At 39.9% G+C, this 21,869-nt stretch overlaps 1 protein-coding gene across 5 annotated transcripts in view; it reads right to left on the bottom strand.

Moving 5' to 3' along the window:
- The window catches only part of MAK (male germ cell associated kinase), a 29,342-nt gene extending 13,114 nt beyond the window's left edge, over window positions 1-16,228 (bottom strand). For all 5 annotated transcript variants that reach the window (XM_065667370.1, XM_065667373.1, XM_065667372.1 and 2 more), the window contains exons 1-8: window positions 16,100-16,228; window positions 10,739-11,076; window positions 9,042-9,096; window positions 7,992-8,113; window positions 6,868-6,947; window positions 5,051-5,183; window positions 4,791-4,962; window positions 1,457-1,624 (exon numbers count right to left, since the gene is read on the bottom strand). In XM_065667370.1, coding sequence (XP_065523442.1) covers window positions 1,457-1,624; window positions 4,791-4,962; window positions 5,051-5,183; window positions 6,868-6,947; window positions 7,992-8,113; window positions 9,042-9,096; window positions 10,739-10,839 — 831 coding nt within the window. In that variant the 5' untranslated portion in view covers window positions 10,840-11,076; window positions 16,100-16,228. The remainder of the gene's footprint in view (window positions 1-1,456; window positions 1,625-4,790; window positions 4,963-5,050; window positions 5,184-6,867; window positions 6,948-7,991; window positions 8,114-9,041; window positions 9,097-10,738; window positions 11,077-16,099) is intronic.
- Between the last annotated feature and the right edge of the window lie 5,641 nt (window positions 16,229-21,869).

Raw genomic sequence — 21,869 nt, 5'->3', positions numbered from 1 at the left:
TTTTACTTTCAACACCATTCTATATTCATGCAGCAACAAATTTCAGTCTTAGATGAGGGAGTCTCTACTACCTTTACCACATGCTTTATTACATGTTTCCACTAAGTATGTTTTGGCAACTTGATGAACAGATTAAAACAAACAGAACAAAACAGCAAAACCCCAGAATTGTGATGATTGCATTTAACATTAATGTATGGGTTTTACAATTAAAGTTTCTCCTTCATTTTCTTATCACCAGCTTTCCTTGTTTTTGTTTTGCTTTGAAGTACAGTCACTGTGTTTGCTGTGCTTTCATGGTATTTATTAGGAACACATTGTCTGTCTTCAGGCAGAATGTGTATTTCATTCTTTTTCTCTGATCTTTTAATGTCCACCTCTAGACAAATAGCATGGACATACCTTAGAAACACAGCTCCTCCTATGTCAAAACAACACACTCTGCTACTCCTTATGGGTACGATCCTACTCTTTGTTCTCAAAGAGATGTTTTGCATCAGCTGCACTTGAGAATTGCTGCCTTTGTATACAATTCAATGTATATGCATTAAACTCTCCTTTTAGCTGTGGATTACACAAATGCTGCAGCTGCTTCCTTGATAACTCACTTGGGCAAAAGCTGGTTGTTTACTTTCATAAAGCACCATGCAGTATTCTGTACAGAGATATACAGCACTGGACTAGATTCAGATCTCAGTGACTGTAACAATAGATATGCTTTATAAAGTGGAGTGAAAGGGTTGCTTTACTTGGTACCATCTGCTTAACCACTTCTGAATCACATTACATCCATGGATAACTTGCAGTATGTCCTTTTCGTTTCCCTATTGCATTCGCCTTTTATACCTTCTAAATAGTATTGTACTAGGTATGAATACTGGATTTAAAAAAATAATAATCAGGAGAATATAACCATGTTTGGTACTTGAAATTGTTCTTTAAAAGTAACTTGGAGAAAAACAGTAACCTTTGTAACCTACTGGTATGTTCTTCACAAAGTTCTTAGCACTTAGTACAGTTTACATCCCATTTCCAACTAAAACCAGCTCTTAGTCTTATATTCTTAGCTCTTCCATACTGCATTCCATTGCAACTTCACAAAAGTAAAGTTTAATTTTAAATATCCCTCTTTGTACAGATGGGGGAGGAAAAACAGGCAGTAGAAATGACATACAGTTACAGTTGAGGAAACTTGCAGCTCAGATTTTTCTCTATCCTGTACAGAGAACATTTTAGAATATGCCAATACAGAAGACAACATAGCAGGAATAGCTAAAGAGTTTATGGTGTCTGCTGAGTAAGGTTTAGAACTTTCTTACTGCTAGGTTCCTTCTCACCAAAGTGTTCAAAATGAGGAGACATTTCTGTGGCCATCAGTATTACAGCAATGAATCCGTTTCTATATTTACAACTTTTTAACAAGTGAATTCAGTCTTAATCATTCACGTGCTCAGACCTGACTTGCTGTAGGCCTCTTCTTTGGATTCCAGTTCAGCATATCACTCATAAGTTGTATTGCTTCATTGCTTGCATTTGGGATGAGAGTTTTTAGGCTTATGGGGACACATTGCGGGAAGCGGAAATTCATGGCAGAAGCAAGGTGGTACCCTTCTGGCCAGTCACTCTGTTCCAAAGAAAATTAAAATCAGTACCAAAAAAGAACAAAGACTATGTATATTTAAGTTACTAGATCAAATTTAATTTTATGCAGCTTGAGTCATCTTGGTTTGCACAGCTCCTTCCTATATAGTGGAAAACAGGCTTTTCTATTTTCCATTACAATTACTACACCAGTGATTTCAACATCAGTCTCCAGTGGCGTTTTTGTTCAAGCTCTCCTGTAGGCAAAGGTGGAACTGTCATTGTGGGTACCACACCTGGACATATTCTACCTGAAGGTGAAGAGAGTGCAGCAGTACCAGAAGCAGTACTGAACCTCCCATCTACCACAGATATGAGCTCAAACACCTGACTTCAACATACCTTCTTTATGGGAACAGTAGAGGTGAGGCCCTTCCACCCAGCATACATGGTCGTGTAATGGTGGTGTAGCCTATACTATACCACTGATTCCACCATTAAGATAGTCAATGATTAAATTACAAACAGACACTATTACAGCATGAAAAAAAAACCAAAACACAACAAACCCCAAAAACATGACAAGAAATCTTTTCTTTGAGTGTTTTAACTTTCCAGAAGTAAATGCTGAAGTCCTTCGTTGCCTGATAATTGCATTGTTTGAACACAGAACCATTAGATTATCAAAGACCTCAAGAGATCATCTAATCCACGCTCTTGTCCCTTCCTGCCAGGTGTTAGTCTCAAAAAGCTTCCAGTGGCATTCCACAACCACTCTGAACAGTTTCTTCCAGAGCTTAATTCTCCTCAAGATAGAAAAATGTAGGTTTCTCTTACAACAATAAAAGACCATTGCTGAGTGTGCTATCATCCGTGGATACCAAGAAGAAGTATTTATTTCTTCTCTCTATACCAGACTTTTTATATATTAAAACGTATTTTTCTTCATCCCTTACTGGATTTGATGACATTCTGTCTGCCAGAGATAGTGATAAAGGAACAATTGGAATTAAGTAGCAAGAGTTGCACATTGAACTAGTGAAGTGCAGGGATATGATGAAAACAGTACAAGTGCAAAAATGAAAAATACATTTAAATTTATTAAAAAAAAAAAATTTGGAATTATTGAAAGTGCCATTGCCAACCTTCAGCTAATGAAAATGCATTTAATTCATCTTTCCTTTTCAGACTGTCATCAGCTTTTTCATTAAACTGGCATAGTACAAATGCACCACCACTGCCAGTACTTGAATGGTACAACTTACTGTTTTATTTATAAAATAAATAATCCAAAACTTTATAAATAAAGCAACTTCATTCACTAAATAAAGCAAAACAGTTGCATGTCACTATTTTTAAAAAAATCAAACTCACAGATGTCATTAGTATGGTATGACAGACTTAAACAAAGGAAGGCAAATTGGAATGAAGATAGCTTCTGGGCATAAACCTTGTAATTCCTTATTGCAGGAAAATGGAATAAATGAAAATGTGCATTTGAAAAAAAAAACCATATTTGTAAAACTATCTGCAAAACCAGACTCTGAAAATAACTGGTTATGTTTTTCAGAATGCAGAACGTAACGAATTTGTAACAATTGAACAGTTTGTGACAAATGCATCGCTTGTTGTGATCGTTCCAATAATTTGAGTACTCTTCTCCTACAGTAATCTCCCTGAAGAGGGGATATCTTTGTATTGTTGTAAGGAGATAAAATTCCCAAGTCTGCCCACCAGATGACAGGGGCACAATGGAATTAATTGAAGCTTCTTGATCCCATAGCCTGCACTTCTTCCAGAGCTTGTTTATGCTATACATTGCAAATGTTCCAGAAGATCTTACGCTGCTCTGTTTCTCACTCTTAATACCCACCAAAATGTTGCTCTTGCTATCCAAGACTTCTGAGCTGCTTAAGAAACTTACCATCTGTGTTTGAAAACTTGGGTCTTACAATACTGTTCACATTACACGTTATTTCTGACACACAATTGTCATAACAATCACTGTTTTACATATCATAGCAATTTGCACTTACTCCTCTAGACTCAGTTTTCATTTCCCCAACATATCATCTATAACCTTATGTCTCTAACCTCTTACTCTCTGACCTGTCACGAGTTCGCACCTATTTCTCAGTATGTTCTCTTGGATGTTTTTCCACCACTTCAAGCTTTGCATGTTCCCAGGTAGCTTAATCCATTTCTGTTCCTTACTTCTCTATTGATAACAGCTCCTTTACTGGTCAAGAATTATGCTAAATTTTATAATCAGTAGAACACTAATGAAATTGATGTTTTACTCTCCCACTCATACATTTTCCACACCTAGAGACTCTGTGTTCAGCCAGTTATCTCACCGAGTTCTGTTTGTACCCATAAAGTAACGATATACATCTGCTATATCTTACCTGATTTAAAAAAAAAAAACAAACAACAAAACCAAACAACCCAAAACTCATATGGTCTTTTTTCAGTTTATTCAATATTTTGGAATAAGCTTATTCTTTTCTTGCATGTTTATGTACCCGCTTGTTAAAACATTTTAACTAAAGTAAATACTATTGCATATTTTTATATGCATTACCCAAATGTTTCTTGTAATTTTAAATAGTATTTGGCCTATTTAAATAGTATTTAGTTCAGAAATAACTGACAATATTTGCTTCTTCTCTAAAATACTGCACATTTTTCCTCCATTACTTTTTATTGCTAATAATATTTATGAGAGATCTGTGTTTGAGATCAAATGCTTCCTTTATGGTTTAGTATTAAGAAAAGCATAACTTATCTTATTTATGGTATCTTCCACAAGCTGTAAATTCTAGGTGCCAGCCTAGAAGAATTACACTTTCAGGAAAAGGAAGCAAATTGACTATATGGAATTCTAGGAGACTTACGATGTTCTTTCCAGTATGTATAGCTTTAAATAACTGAACTAAACAACTTTATCTGGCTTTCATTAGAGGACAGCAAGCCTACACATAGTACTATGACATACGACAGATACTGATACACAACAAAAGACTAGCATTACATGCCTTAAGGGAAGTTTAAGATACATACAGCTGATAAAACCTTATGTCTACAGGAAACTTACTAAAACAATAATTTATATGGATGTTCCAAAAGAAAGATAATATTCAATGTTTTATAATATTTTTAAAAATTTATTTAAGTACAATTGTGATTTTTTTTTTCCTGAGTCTTACCTTCTTCGGAGTCCCTAATACTTGGCAAATTTTGAAGATTTCATCTACTTCACTTGTGCCTGGGAAAAGAGGTCTTAGTGTGTATAACTCAGCCATTATGCTGCCAACTGCCCACATATCAATAGGTGAACTATAGATAGATGATCTTAGCAGAACTTCAGGAGCACGATACCTATAAGGATGGAAAGAAATAATAGATAAATTAAAATGGTAAGAGAAAGCTAAGTAGTTAGAATAATGTATTAACTTAATATACTTACCATCTGGTAGAAACATAATCTGTATAAGGTGGTTGAGATCTTAGTTCTCTAGCCAAACCAAAATCTGCTATTTTCACAAGTTCTGGTCCAATACAGAGAAGGTTTTCAGGCTTCATATCTCTATGAAAAAATCCTATAGATGACCAGATGGAAAAAAACAGTGATTTATTATATCATCGCTTCTTAAACAGCAACCTCTAACAGAGTAATCTAAATGGGACATTTTGGAAGAATATAGGGGGGGTTTTGGTGTCTTTTTTTTTTTTTTAAATTCAACAGAAAAGAATGGTGAGCCTCCCCCCAACAAGCACACGTATTTTTCCCGCCAGTGATTATTACACCAAGTATTCTTTAATCAACAAAGGTAAACTTTCATTAATATATTGAAGAAAATGGATTGGCTATTGCAGTATCATGAAATAAATAAATTTCAGAATGTCGGAATGAAACCTTTTGTGAAAACTACAACTGCTTTGTCAGTTTTGGGTAATGGAAAATTGAGCATCTGACACACTTACTTGATTAATAAAACTCCCTGAACAACTTTAACTAGTTTATTTATCATTGTGACAACAACTTGCAGATACAGACACATAAAAGATATCAAAATAAAGGTTCTCGATTACTTGCTGTTGGCTTGAGCACCTACATACCTGGACAGCAGTTATATCACTAAGCAAATCAATTCTGCTGTTTAACTGGTACACACAATTTGTTCGACTATAAATCAATTTGATTGAAATGCTCTTGCTACAATAAAGCATTCAATTTCTGCATGCAGAAACTGACAACCACTGCAAGAAATTGGTTGAAATTATTCCAGTGAAGTGTAAATGTTCAAATTTATCATACCTATCATTCCCATACACTTATGGTCAAACCAAAATATTAATATTCTAACTTATAAGTAACAGTTTTTCTTAAATTCTAATTTTCTTATTCATTTCATGTAGAAATGAGGAAGAAGAGAATGCTACTGATTAGAGAACTGTTTATGATCTTGAACAGAAAGACATGGAATTACAATTTTTGGTTATCTGAATTCATCAACAAGCCTCATCAAGGTGCATGAAAACAAGTCAGTGATTACTGGGAACACAGTTCCTTGTTTCATTTCCAACTAACATTTTATTGTATTTGGAAACATGATACGAAGGACAAGTACAAAGTAAGAGTTGAGCATGCGAGTTTTTAAATGCAAATGAGCTTAATAGCAGTATTTCAGAATGCAGTTTGTGGACAGATATTAAACATGAGCATTAAAAGTTTTGTAAATGCTGTGAAACTTTTTGTTGTTGTTGTGAGCATACAGAACCTCTTACTCAGATTGTGTTTATAATTCCTAGAAAAACCACATCTTAAAATATTTAAATCCAGGTTGTAACTGTTGATGCCATTTGAATTTTTTAGTGAGTAAGGTATTTTAAGAATTTTTTTAGAGGTAAGGTATCATATTAGCTACAGTAAAGTGTCAATGGTCCATAAATGGATCTTTTTGAGGAAACAGAAATGCATAGTATGGCATGGTACAAGATTCTTTAATTTGTTTATTCACCTGGTAACTACGGTGGGAAAAAAAAGTACTCAATAGTGCATGAACAATATCCAGTACTTACAAATAGAAAAGAAAATCTGATTATAGGAAAACAAAGTGTAACTTCAGATATAGTTTAAAAATGTACCATACTTGAAATAGGTAAGAGTAATTTTTGAGATAATTAACAATATTTCCTAGATACTTTTATTCATGCTATTACTGTGTGTTATCTTATTTTCTAAAAAAATGCTACACAGTTAAACTCTAGTAGAAAACCTACCGTGTTTATGGATAAAGGCTAGCCCTTGTAATATCTGATACATCATGTTTCTGATAACTGACTCAGGGAACAACTTGTTTCTGTGAAGAAACAGATTAACAACATCATGTAATTAAAAAGAATAATGTATTTTCAGAACATACATGTTTCTTATTTCGCATAACACATTGTGAACAGATGAAAATGGACCCATCAAGTCTTGTGCACAATGACAGAGATATACAACTAGCCCTCATCTCAAAACTCGCTGGCTGCCAGGCCTTAATTTCACTCACTTCAAGTGCTGCAGAGGGACTTCTCTGCAGAGAGGCTCATGATCCTACCTCTCTGTAGAAGCTCATTGGCCAGTGGTGTGCTTGACCAGATGAACATGGAATGCACAATAACGAAGCAAAGAGGCTGCACAGTACAGAACAGTGACAGGTGTGTCACACAGTGGTGGTAGCCTTAAAGGAACCTTGATTGAGAGCAATGCTTCTCAGTTGTAGGGTAACATAGTACTAATATTGCTATTGGCTATCTCAGGATGTGAATCTAAGAGCTCTGCATGTAAGGAGATATAAAGTCATGACAATGTCTGAAGGAAACATATGTTAAAGGCAAAAGAATTCAACAAAGAAAAATGTTACTGAAAATGCTGGTCCTATTCCAAAGTCCACCTTTCAAGCCTTGCTATGTACTGTTTGTCCAGGACTGCAACACCACGTAGTCCATAAATAGGTCTTTCTTATGAGTGTGCATGCAGGTACCCACAGATGACCATCCCCACCTTAAGCCAAATCCATGAGCAAAAGCAGGAAGAACAGTGTTTATCCAATCCCTCATATTAATATGAAGACTAATGAAGAAAAAAAAAAAAAGGAAAAAAGAAGTACTTGGAATTTCTCTCATGGCTCTACACCCAAAGATATGCAAACTATCCTGTAAACAACCTAACAAACTGTTATTTCCAAGAGCATTACAAAATTCTACCCTTAGAATTTTGCAGGTACAGCAACTCCTGTTTACATCAGTGGGGCTCAACAAGAGCCAAACCCAGAAATTCCAATGTGCTCTTCAAGGCAGCATAACAATAATTAAATAAAACATGATGGCATGGTATTCGTTTCGTGAAAAAGACATACCTGTCCTTCATTAGCTGATAAAGATTTTCCTTCATGTATTCAAATACAAAGTAAAGGTGGTCATTTTCTCGTATGACTTCTTTCAATTTTATTACATTGGCATGATTTAGCTTCTTCAGAGACTGTAATAGAGTAAAATATGGCTTCAGGTAACTCAACAGTGACTTTGACTCCTTAGCAGAACTAGATTTTTAACTTGAAAGTTTCTAGAACAGAATTTACAAAACATGTCCATCTGACAGGCCACATTTATCTTGTAATCTCTGCATTAAAGACCAACCAAATAGCATTTAAAATTAATCTCAAAACAGTAACAATACTAATAGTACTTTAAACCTTCTATTTCTAAGGGTTTCATCATAGCTGGAGTGATTAACACAAAAGCCTTATTCCCTACAATGAAAGACAGTTCTGAAGCTCTAACAGCTCTTGCTCACAGAACTGAATAAGAAAACCCAACAATTTTTTTGTTATGAAACTCTAAGGAACAAAGATTCTCTTACAGGTGTTCTTTTTGGAGATACTGATTATGTGCAATCTCCAATAAATTAAACCTAAACTATGCATGCCTCACTCCTTTGTTAGGGAGTTTTGTACATACAGGAAATCAGAGGCCTGAAACATGGAATGAGCTGGAATTTAAGCCCTGAATTTCAAGTGTTATTCTATCATTCAGCCAGCCAAAACTCACAGTGCTTTCTACAAATATCCCAAATACATGATATAAGGACTGGATATATAGCCTGAAAATCTGTTAGTAAAATGAAAGAGCTGTATGGTAAAACTCAAAAGCACACATACAGAACCCATTTCTTTATCTTTTCTCAAAGACAAGAGGTTGGCTATGAGACATGGCCACTGCTTGAGAACAGCGGGATATTCCACAAAGCGGCAAGAGCTCTAGGAGTTTTTGTAGTTTCTGGAATCTGTCACCCCATTTTAAAGAGTTCACAAAGTTTGGCTTTATGCTTGGACATTTTAGATGCCCTTTTCCTTCACGCAAATCCAACCAGACACTTATTTTCAAATGTGCTATGTTCACCATTTTACCTTGACTTCTCTCAAATTCATACATTCATCCCACGAATAGAACTTTCTTTTCATTCTGAAATACAAGTCCAAGATAAAGTATTTTAAGTGAGCAGCACAGATTAGCTGTATTTAGAACTTAAAACACTCTAGAATATCCATCAGCAACATAATTAAAACCAAACTCAACTCCGAGAGCTGCTAGAAATATGTTTGATGATTGCAAACATTGTTTTAGAGTAGAGCCAGGGAAACCATCATGGTCCAAATTATCAGGAACACAAAATCCCTTTGCATCGCTTGAATTGTGCTCTTAATAATGAGAGCAACAGTGAGACTGCACAAAAGAGATAGATATTTCAAACCAGAAAAATCACTTCTTTGTGCTTAAGATGCAGACTCTGTGAAAACAGGAGAATTACATTTTTGAAATCTGCAAAGTATCGTGACTGTTTAACATTATAATTAAGCATCTGACTCAATCAGTCATTTTTACAAACCTGTTCCAAGGTATTAAATGCCAAATAAAAATGGTTTCAAGCATCAAGCAATAGTCATACATACAGTCTAATATAAAACAGTGTAATACGTTTATTTGTAAGTCTTGTATAGGTGCAAACATAGATATTCAGTGTTGCTGAGATCTTGGGATGGGGTTGTGAATCTCATTGCTGTATTTCTGTAAAGTTCTAGTGGCTAGAGTGAAGAGATTTAAACCTATGATCTTAATTTAAAACAAACATATCTTCAATCAAAACTGACCCCCCACAAATTCCAAACTTAAAAGTCACACAAAAGAACTCCAAATCCTGAGATCATGAGAATGAAAAACACTTCTCAAAGTATTGCTCCTTCTGCCTAAAAATAATGAAAATAATAAATTTCAGATTTTTTTTTAAGCTTAGATTAATATTAACAACCTAACTAATAGTACTAGCAGTATATGGGGAAACCTGAAACTCTCAGAAATTCTTAAAACCGAAGTAAATTATATTACAATTATTTTTCTGCAGTAAATCCATAAATTGAGAAGAAAAAAAATCTCAGCAACATACAATTTCTGATATTTCAACTTGCAGCTCCATAGGAATATAAGGGGAACTTCCCCATTCCTGTAGTACAATTATTGTTGCTTTGTAAAAATCTTCTTAAACAAGTATGACAATGCTGATGGCTATGCATGACAAACTTTACTGGATCCAAGGAGACAGCCTTTGTTTACCTGACTAGACTGTCACCTGGTATTTATCATTGTAACAGTATCTCAAATGTAATGCAGCACATAAAAAGATCTCTGGGGGTGGGAAGACCTTTCAGATCCACTCATTAAGATGCTTATTCTTATAACTCATGTAAATAAACGAAACCCCTAATTAATCAACTGCACATTCAATTTCACTTTTCCTCTGGTGTTAGCAACCAATACCACTTTTAGAAGGAAGCATGTCTGAACTGAACAAAAGGAGCATGCAATTTTATAAGCCAAGATAAATTGGCAACTTATACAAACTAATGAGTCTCTCTCTTGATCTGTTAGGTGACGGCTGACCCACAATCACCTCATTAAGTATCTTAACTAAAAAAAATAATTCTGTTATGTTACTTTCCTTAAAAAGGACATTTCTTTCTATTCTACACAGATGGAGACAACAATAAAGATAAAAGTTAAAATATTTAAGCTTTGGCAAGTACCTTTACTGAACTGAAATGCCACATACCTTTTGATAGCCACAAGTTCTCCTGACTCGTTGCTCTTGCCCATCAACACACTGCCATAGGTGCCATCACCTAGTTGTTTCATGACTGTGTAACGGTTCATTTTTTTTAAGACCTAGATAACCAAAACCTTATAAATTCTAAATGTCTTCTGTCTTATCAAAGGATTCTATGATCTTTGATTTTCTTAGAGAAATTTTTTTTCCAGACTGTTTTAGGTTGGTGAAAATCTTCTCATAATGGTACAGGATATTCATTAGTCTCCTCCAAATTACAGTTACTTTGAGATGCAGATATAACATTCAAGAGACAGAAGAACATGGTCATTCTTATACAGATCCTAAAACAAACAAACAAACAAAAAGGGGTAGTAAGTAATTTTACAGTATTTTAGGAAAGAAAGTCTACTATTTGTCAACAATAACAACCCCCATTTCTTTAAATAACTCTTCAATGTAAGTAGTTCCTTTAAAATCTTCAAACCACACAAGGTGCTTAGTCTAGGATTAGGGTTACAGCAAACAGAGACTGAAGAATCAAGATTATTGTTATAATTCCCAAGAATCAGAGAAGTGTGATTAAGCCTGGTGCCTTCTAACAGAACTTCTTATTCTTGATTTGCAGACAGCAGCAGGTTCCTAATCTTTAACGAAGGCAGGTCTGAAGTTTGGGAAAACAGACAGAAGAACCCAAAGTTTGCACAGGGTGCTGTGGTAAACCTAGAGCTGAATGCTGTGTTTCGGATTGGCAGCACAAGCAGGCTTGCTGTGTGTGAAGTTAGTGAAGAAGGAAAACGCTGCATTCTTCACCAACATAAACTGAGTTGTTGTAAATGTACTTGGATATCTTGCTCTGAAGTTCACAGAATTCTTAAACTATAGCTATAGTTAGGATTAGGCACAGCAGTGGCTGAAGAGTTCAATTTATTGTTTAGTTTTACAAGGCCTGCAGAAGGAAGTATAGAGCTCACATGCATTGGCATGCAAGGCTAGATGTGAACTGTCATTTGGAAAAGAATTTGTATTAATCAACGTTGAATCTTCATCTTCGAATATGTGTAAACCTTAATTTGAATCCTGATCCAAACTTGAATCTGATCCCTAGCTTTCATTATACACAATACTATCCGTCACCACTTCAGATGGCGGCCAGTTCCCATTGATCCTATGTACAAATCCCAATTCTAACCTTAGCACCAGCTGCCCACTAGATGTAGTCCTAAAAACTGATGTTATGGTACTCAGGCAAACTCACAATAGTCATCCACTTATTTATACAGGCCTAGGAAAAAATAGCAGCCAATCACTGTACCATTTATTCACTGTAACCCAAACGGCTTAAGCACAAATTATGGCCTGCTAAACAAATTCCAGCGTTATTGCTACCTTTTGTCTCTGCTGTCTCAAAACACAAAATAAAGCTCAAATCAATCAGCATCCACTGTTAGCCTACTTCTATCGAAGATGCAGGATTCAGCATGCAACTCTGTTGTCCTTATCCTTACACCAGAAATAGCTACAGGCTAGTAAGGCTGTCCAAACAGATTAAGGCATTCAAATTCAGCTGGTAACAAGCCTCAGGCCTGAAATTTACAGGCCTGGCAAAATTCAGCAATAAAATTGGCCTCTTACAAGAGCGAATGCAGCATTCTCAGGCAGACTAGCCTGCTGTGTAAAGGGAACATCTGCCTGGACAATACACTGATGTTTCTAAGCTCTTCTTACTTGAAATGCTGCTTCCTTGGAGAAGTTGTAACATATACCTTGATACTCCCTGTTGCTTTTGTTACCAGGGAAGACTCTTACATCAGCTGTCAAGATGCCAGTAACAGGTGACCTAGTAGAAATCTCAATTTATAATCTTTGCACCAGACAACCACCAGTTTGGCAGTGAAAAACATAAAAGAAGTTTTTATCCACACCCCCCCCCCCCAAAAGCTATCACTATATTAAAATTAGACCACTGGTTAACAGAATGTTCTATAACAAAGCTAAAAAAAGAGATTTAACACGTAACAATCACAGACAAGTCAAATTATGACTGTTCTAAACTGCACTTTCATACAACAGAAAGTTAAATGTAACAGGATTTGGATGCCTGTGTTTCTCTATTTCGACAAATGTCATTGTTAAGACACGGTTTTTGGAGGGGATTCAGCAATATCAGCCAAAGAGAGCCTGAATTCCTAGAGTTACATATACTAAAAATTTGGAGGACATACATGCATTTCATGCCCAACCTTTTGCTCTCTAATGAACCAAAATACCAAGATGAAAACTACTGTATTTGCAATAAATAGATCCAGATCTAGACACAAACCTCAAGTTTTAACGTTTAAGTCATCTAATTTGGTGCCTAAATCCTATCAGCTTTCCTAGTTATTTTTGGAGTATAAATTAATCACATGCTTTTACAATTATTCCTTTTGTCCAATTCTATTATTTCAGCATGTGCATCTGAAACAACACATAACAGCATTTCTTCCCTCCAGTAGTCCTACGCAACGTAACACATCACACACACGATTATGCATTTTGTCTGTTCTATAATACATTTTATTACCTTATTTTCTTTTTCTGCTGTACTTTGTGATTTTTAGGCTACGAAAAAACTTGGTCAAGTAAAGTACAGAAATGTCAGCACACTCCTTCGATAGTAAAATGGAAGAGTTAAATTCACTCTATGGGAATGCACAGAACCAGGTGTGAAAACTACATACCCCAAAAATGACATCTATGTACCACCATGCACACCAGATACATGCACCACCATACAGACCCATGCTAGGCCATTTCACTGATGAATCTCATGAAAGAGTTGTCTAGGTCACTTACAGATAACAACAAACAAGGGAATTCTTATAATGAGACATCATAAACTGAAAACTAACCAAATGCAGTGAAAAAAAAAGGACTGCAGGTATCACATGTGACTCTTTTTGAGAATTGATCCTTCATACAGAAATATCTACAAGCATTGGCAGAGTTCTGTGGACAAGTAAATGATCCAATTTTACAACAATGCTATCGCATACAGTAGCCCAAAATAAATGCTGCAGGGTGACAGAGGTTTTCTGACCAAGAAGCACACCACTGGATCCTGCAAGACTCTACTGCTCACAGATATTGGAATAAATGATGCTGCAAGTACTTGCTTTTATCAGCCTTGTGTGACATCAGGGTCAGGGCTCATTCCACTCTTACTGGAATTACAGTGCATGAGGAGTTAGAATGTAAATGCTCTAGGGATTCACGTTTCGCTACAACAGACTTCTGCACACTTCATACTTTGCACCACACGTACTCAGCTCAGATGTGCAATTTTTTTTCTCCGTGGTCGCTATTTTTTTTCAAATTTGCAGTTCAGTTTTCTCTTTTGTACCAACCTGGGGAAAAGGAATGGCTCAATCTACCTCTTCTGGTTAACACGAGTCCCCGAAGTGGCCATTCCCATCCTAAAGCTTATATGATGATATTTCTTCAGTGATATGGAGCTCTAAAATGTATAACTGTCATAATAGCCAGCTACCAAACTGAAAAGAGAAATCCTACTGTAAACAACAGCTTGTTTGATACTCTTAATGACATACTGCCCATAATCTCTTCACACAGGATTAAAGAGGAATTAAAGCAGGGGACAAATAAAGGACAAAATACAACAGCTTGAAAGAATCTAGTAATTTGAGTAAATTTAGAGAATATGAACAAGTACTAAATAATTTAAGCAAGTTTTCACTTTTACTGTACTACTGCTATTTTATCCTAAGCACTGGCAGCAACTTCAAATTATTTTAATGTCTGAATTGCATTTCAAACTGTAATGAATAACAGCAAATCATCTGCATTTCTGCTACACAAGTATTCAGCTCTACCAAAAGTTTTACATGCTAAACAGGCTACCCTCAAACTGAAATAGACTGGGATACATGACTCAATAAAGACCTCCCACACAGATAAGCAAACCACTTTCAACCCAATTTCACCAACCTGCTTACAGTAAGCTCTGAAATCAAAACCATTCACACAGCATGGTACTACTCTCAAGGGTCAAATCTGGCAGCATCGCACAGCACAGCATGTACTGTACATATTTTAAAAGTTAAACCCAACAACCAACAACATACCAACAAATTGCTGCCACAAGAACCTTCTTTGTAGTGACTGTGTATCACTAAAGCTGATGTTAATCAGGTCCCATGACAGGCAGATCCAGCTCTTGAGATTAACCCCAAATCCATTAATCAAAAGACGAGCGGTTATTTAAAAGCATGACAGCTCAGCTGCAAGCAAGAACTACTAACACTGACAAAAAGTTGTACTTTCAAATATACAGCGTTAAATATTAAAAAAAACAAACACCCAAACCCCAAGTATTTTCGAAAATCTAATATGTTGTTTCACTTTGTGAAACACTTGCATGTATTTTGGTATGCCCCATTCAGGATGGGACATACAGAAAAGCAGGGAACACCAGTTTGCTGGATACATTTTCCCTTGTTTCGCCTCGAAGCGACTCAGATTTCAAACCAAAATGATACACACTCTTTCAGGATGTTTCAGCAGCAACCTGCCCGGATGCTGCCACTCTGTGCCAGGAAGGTTACCTCTTCCCACCCTGTGGAAACCCCTTCTGCACTGCAATGTGCAGCACAGTGAGTTTCAGGACAGTCATGGTTCCAGTGAGACCTGCTGCTGGACTACCCAGCATCCAGCCTTGGAGAAAGAACATGCACTACTGCTGTGTTTCAATGTCCCTGCACCACTATAAATTTCCACAAATGCCCGTTTCCATACCAATTTTAGTTTCATCCGATGACATACAGTTGTCTCCCAAAAGTGTCCAGGTAACTTACTTTACATCAGCTTACGGTGAAAAGGGGAGCACAACCCTCCTCTTGCTTATTCAGGCCACGAAACTCAAGACTGCCTGCCCTGGAAGTTCCACCCTGGTTCTCATGAATAAAGATTCACCTCCTTTCAATAAACCTGCACATTGAGGGCTGCCAAGGCCTGGACCGGCCTTCCCGAAACCAGAGCAGGCAGGACCCCATCTCCACACACTGCACACCCAAACCCCCCGCTCCCAAGCCCAGCCCTAGAGAGCGGAGTAGCTCCTCAGCACTCGAGGCCAGACCTCTGGCGACCCAGCCCATCCATCCCTGGAAGCAGGAGAAGCCGCTCTGCTCAGGGACGGATGTCAGGCCGCGGGCTGCTCCCGCTCCAGCCTACACCGGCAGCTCCTTCACTCCGGTGCATCCCCCGTCCTAAGCGGCGCGGCCCCGGGGGACACCCGCTCACGACGCCCACCGAGGACAAACCCAGCTCCCGCTCCCCGCCTACCCCCGAGCGCGGCTGCCCACTCACAGCGGCGCTGCGGGCGGGGCCACCAACCGCCTCCGCCCGCCGCCCACCGGCACCAGGTCGCTCCGCCGCGTCGCCGGGACAACAGTGCAGGGCCGCCGGGCAGAGACGGGCCTGCCGGTGGCCCCGCCCCTCCCGCCGCGGTCACGTGGGCACGGAGCGGGGGGCGGGCCCTGCGGGAAGCGAGGGCGGGGGGCGTGGTTAGGATAGAAGGTGTAGGTGCCCGGGGTGCGGGCGGCCGGGCTCGTATTGGTGCTGCCCAGGAGGGTGTTAGGAGCCCGGCAGCGAAGGGAACGGGAGGCGGTGGCCGGCCAAAAGCCGGTGCGAAAGCGAGTGGTGTGAAGCAGGAGCGAGAGCCAGCGCGCACGCTGCCGGGAGGTGGCCCCGCGATACACCAGATCATCGTGAGGGTGTCTGTATTACCGTCATTGTTGATGGTCGTTAGAATCACAGGCTGCTTTGGGTTGGAAGGGACCTTAAAGATCATTCAGTTCCAACCCCCTGCCATGGGCAGGGGCACCTTCCACTAGACCAGGCTGTTCAAAACCCTGTCCAACCTGGCCTGATATATTCAATGCAGCCACCAGCTAAGCCACTCCATACTTGGGACTTGCACGGGAACTCCTATCTGTAATACTGACAGTTGCAGTGAAGCCAGAGGTTGTTTTTCCTCTAGCAGCTTTTTTAAATTATTATCATTGTAAGGAATATTCTAAGCAACTTCTTTTTATTGTACGCACTTTATTAAAATGCACATTGCTAATACGGATGCGGGGGTGGAAAATGCATTCGAAATTCTGTTATGAAAATAAACGTTAATCCCTTGTAACCTGCGTGCCTCCAGTGCATTCAAAAGGCATGATTAATAAAAGTGGCATATTCAGGGTCAAACTCAGTGAAGTCTCATTTTAAAGTTTTAATTCTCAACATTAGTTTGACCTTCCTACTTTTTGATGTTTTTGAGAGCAAGGGGCAAGAAAAGGGGAGATCTTTTCAGCAAGGTAACAGCTACTTGGCACCATGGAGGAAAAAGCAGAAAGTTGTTTTATAAATTCAGATTCATATCTGCGTCACCCAGCTGGGGGTCAGGCTTGCAGAGCGAAAATGGGAAGCTGTCTTAATTATACCTTTTTTCCTCGCTCCCTCCCTGTTCTCCATTAACTGGTGTGGTAACTCTGTGACTTTGTGATGCCCTAAGCACTGATGACAGATTAATTGGTTCTACCTCAAGTCAAGTGGGTGGAACGTGGGGCTATGGGAATCGGTTTTCTGGAATCCGAAAGATTTGACCATAGTTTGCTGAAATGAAAGTACAAGAAAACAACACTATATTTTCTGAAACAGAATATGCCCATTTCCTTTAATGAAATAAAACACGAGAGATGCCTCCCGGGTAAAATGAAGTTCAAAGGTACGGCTTGGATGTGAAAATGCAGAAGTTATCATCACCCACACAGGCAGAATTCAGGCAGAGATTCAAGAGGAGCTGGTCATACATAGCGAAGCACTGAACCATAGATTCACCCGTGTGGATGTGTTTGAACACTATTATGCGTATGCATTTACGTGCGTAGAAGTACCTCTGCACCATCAGTGGAAAAGGTGCAGCAGTTGTCCTGTGATGCCCCTTCCCTGCTCTTGTGTTCTTTCCTCTCTCTCTCTACAGCTTCTTCTTGTCCCACAGCTGCTGTTCTTTCCCTGTGATGGGCACTCCCCTTGGCCTCTGGTGCTGTCACCCAATTTCACAGAATCGTAGAATGGTTTCAGTTGGAAGAGGCCTTAGAACTCATCCAGTTCCAATCCCCTGCCATGGGATGTGTCCCACTAGACCATGTTGCTCAAAGCCCTGTCCAGCCTGGCCTTAAACACTGTCAGGGGTGGGGCATCTGTGACTTCTCTGGGCAACCTGTTCCTGTGCCTCACCACCCTCATAGTGAAGCTCTTCTTCCTAATATCTAACCTAAATCTCCCCTCTTCCAGTTTAAAGCCATTCCGTCTTGTCCTGTCACTACTTGTCCTTGTAAAAAACCCCTCTCCAGATTTCTTGTAGGCTCCCTTTAAGCAGTGGAAGGCTGCTACAAGAGCGTTCTCAGAGCCTTCTCTTCTCCAGGCTGAAATACCCCAACTCTCAGCTTGTCTTATTAGGAGAGGTGCTCCAGCCCTCAGATCACCTACATGACCTTCCTGTGCACTTGCTTCAATAGGCCCACATTCTTCTTACACTGGGGGTCCCAGAGCTGAATCCAGTACTCCAAGTGGGGTCTCACAAGAGTGGAGTAGACGGGAGAGCCATCTCCGTCAACCTGCTGGTGACACTTCTTCTGATGCAGTCCAGCATACGGTTGACTTTCTGGACTGTGAACGTACACTCATGTTGAGCTTCTCATCAGCCAACACCCCCAAGTCCTTTTTGCTCAAGGCTGCTCTGAATCTATTCTCTGCCCAGCCTGTGTTTGTTTGGGACTGCCCCGACTCATGTGCTTGCGCTTGGCATTGTTGAACTTCAGGAAGCTGGGCGCATCTTTCAAGCCTGACAAGGTTCTTCTGGATGGCATCCCTTCCCTCCAGCACGTCAACTGCACCACACAGCTTGCTGTCATTGGCAAACTTGCTGAAGGCACACTCAATCCCATTGTCGTTGTCACCAACAAAGATATTAAATAATACTGTCCCCAACACCATGAAGAGCACCACTAATCACTGGCCTCCACATAGACATTGAGCTGTTGACTGCCACTCTTTGAATGTGACTATCCAGCCAATTCATTATACACCAAGTGGCCCATCTGTCAGATCTATATCCTGCCAGTTTAGAGACAAGGATGCTGTGTGGGACAGCATCAAGCATTTAGCACAAGTCTAAGCAGATGATGTCAGTCACTCTTCCCTTATTCACCAATGCTATAACCCTGTCATAAAAAGCTACCAAATTTGTCAGACAGGATTTGGCCTTAGTGAAGCCATATTTGCTGTCACCAATTATTTTATTTTCCATGTGCCTTAACATAGTTTCCAAGAGAATCTGATCCATGTTCTAGCTGAGCACTGACATGAAGCTGACAAGCCTGTAGTTCCCTGGGTCTTCCTTTATTTCCTTTTCAAAAAACAGGGTTATGTTTCCCCTTTTCCAGTCAGTAGGAAGCTCACTAGACTGTCTCACCTTCTCAAATATGATGGATAGTGGCTTAGCCACTTCATCTGCCAGTACCCTCAGGACCAGTGGATGCATCTCATCAGGTCTTATGGATTTGTGCACCTGTGCCTGTCAATTGCTGGTACTTTCTGAAATTCTCCCCAACATTTCACATGCGTTAAGACAGAAAAGTTGCAGACAGAACTTGCCAGTGTTTAAGCTAAACTGCAACATGGTGAGGGGTTGCAGGACAAGCACTACAACCCAGTCACTTAACACTTCATTTTGTCATAAAGACAGGAGCAAGGTGCTGTGCTGTGCTCTTGCTGTGAACCAGGAAACTGAAGAGAAGGCAACAGGCTTGAACAAAGAGACCCAGGAACTGCAGTGATGTTTGTGAGCCCTGCGAAAGGACCTCCAAGAACATACTCATGCACCTGCTTCCCTACTTGTTTTACACAACAACATGAGCAGACCCACTGCTAATTTTCTGTTGAAAGAACCTTCTTTGGTTGTGGCCCTTAAAGGTGTTGATGTTTTGCTCAAATGCCAGCCTAAGTACTTGAAACTGGCTTCTCTCAAACACCATCACAAGTGCCAGCATGCGCACTGAAGCTAATGGCAATTGCGTAATCTTTGTTTGATTTCTGTTTGTTTGAATGAGTTTCAGCCAAATGAGCGATGTTTCTGTGCGATACTTCATTGTGCCTGAATTGTCCCACTGATGTTCGTGTTGCTTGTGGACTCCTACGAGCTTACAGAGGTGTTGTGCTGCAATGCACTCTCTATTTTGCACAATCCCAACTGTAGCACTACATAAACAGCAACTGGTTCACCCTCCCTTTGCTTGTGAGTGACAGGCAGATATTTACTTTATGCAGTTAGGACACCAAAGGCCGTTATGCCAGACACGGAACACCACTTTACACCACTCTCATTACTTATCAGGCAGGGTTTTTAACAGGCCTTGTCTAACTTTCTACTCTGTGTGTTGGGAGGAACTACTCCAACATTAAATGTCCCAGTTCTCCCCTTTTATCTGCATGTAACTTCTACAGATAAGGTTGGGAATGACATGAACTTTCCTAGATGCACCTCTAGAACTGCGTTGTGCATCCTGCTAAATGGTGTCTTTCAGGAAACATGATCTACTTTTGTGAATGGGTGTAGCTCGGTGGTATTAGGTAGCTTCCCCAAAGAAGACGCAAACACAAGAAAACCAGAAAAAAATCCCAGGAATTAAAAAAACAGCAAACCAAACACAAACAAAAAAAACCCAAACAAACAAAAAAAAACAACCCGAATCTTAGAAATCATAGAATCATAGAATAGTTAGTGTTGGAAAGGACCTTAAGATCACCTAGTTCCAGCCCCCCTGCGATGGGCAGGGACACCTCACACTAAACCATCTCACCCAAGGCTCTGTCCAACCTGGCCTTGAACACTGGCAGGGATGGAGCATTCACAACTTCCCTGGGCAACCCATTCCAGTGCCTCAACACCCTTACAATAAAGAACTTCCTCCTTATATCTAATCTAAACTTCCCCTGTTTAAGTTTTAACCCATTACCCCTTGTCCTGTCGCTACAGTCCCTAATGAATAGTCCCTCCTCAGCATCCCTATATGCCACCTTCAGTTACTTGAAGGCTGCTATGAGGTCTCCACGTAGCCTTCTCTTCTCCAGGCTGAACAGCCCCAGCTTTCTCAGCCTATCTTCATACGGGAAGTGCTCCTGTCCCCTGATCATCCTCGTGGCCCTCCTCTGGGCTTGTTCCAGCAGTTCCATGTCCTTTTTATGTTGAGGACACCAGAACTGCACACAATACTCCAGGTGAGGTCTCACAAGAGCAGAGTAGAGGGGCAGGATCACCTCCTTTGACCTGCTGGTCACGCTCCTTTTGATGCAGTCCAGGATACGGTTGGCTTTCTCGGCAGCGAGTGCACACTGGGCCAGCTCATGTTCATTTTCTCATCGACCAACACCCCCAAGTCCTTCCCCGCAGGGCTGCTCTGAATCTCTTCTTTGCCCAATCTGTAGCTGTGCCTGGGTTTGCTTCAACCCAGGTGTAGGACCTTGCACTTGTCATGGTTAAACTTCATAAGGCTGGCATCAGCCCACCTCACAAACATGTCAAGGTCCCTCTGGATGACATCCCTTCCCTCCAGCCTATCAACCGGACCACACAGCTTGGTGTCATCGACAAACTTGCTGAGGGCACACTCAATCCCGCTGCTCATGTCACCGACAAAGATGATGAACAAGAGCAGTCCCAACACCGATCCCTGAGGGACACCACTCGTTACTGGTCTCCAGCTGGACATTGAACCATTGACCACAACTCTTTGCATGCAGCCATCCAACCAGTTCTTTATCCACCGAGTGGTCCACCTATCAAATTGACGTCTCTCCAATTTAGAGACAAGGATGTTGTGTGGGACAGTGTCGAACACTTTGCACAAGTCCAGGTGAATGGCATCAACTGCTCTACCCCTGTCCATGAGTTCCACAGCCCTGTTGTGAAGGCCACCAAATTGGATATATCCTGCCATATTTCGCTCTGTTGCATTATCAGCATCTATAGGGTAGTTCTCATTTCCACCTGTAGAACTTGGAAGAAAGCTTGCCTCTGCCTTCAAAA

The sequence above is a fragment of the Lathamus discolor genome, chromosome 2, assembly GCF_037157495.1.
Source record: "Lathamus discolor isolate bLatDis1 chromosome 2, bLatDis1.hap1, whole genome shotgun sequence".
Lineage (NCBI taxonomy): Eukaryota > Metazoa > Chordata > Aves > Psittaciformes > Psittacidae > Lathamus > Lathamus discolor.
Note: the sequence above shows the minus strand (reverse complement) of the source record. Positions and strands in the feature narration are given on the sequence as shown.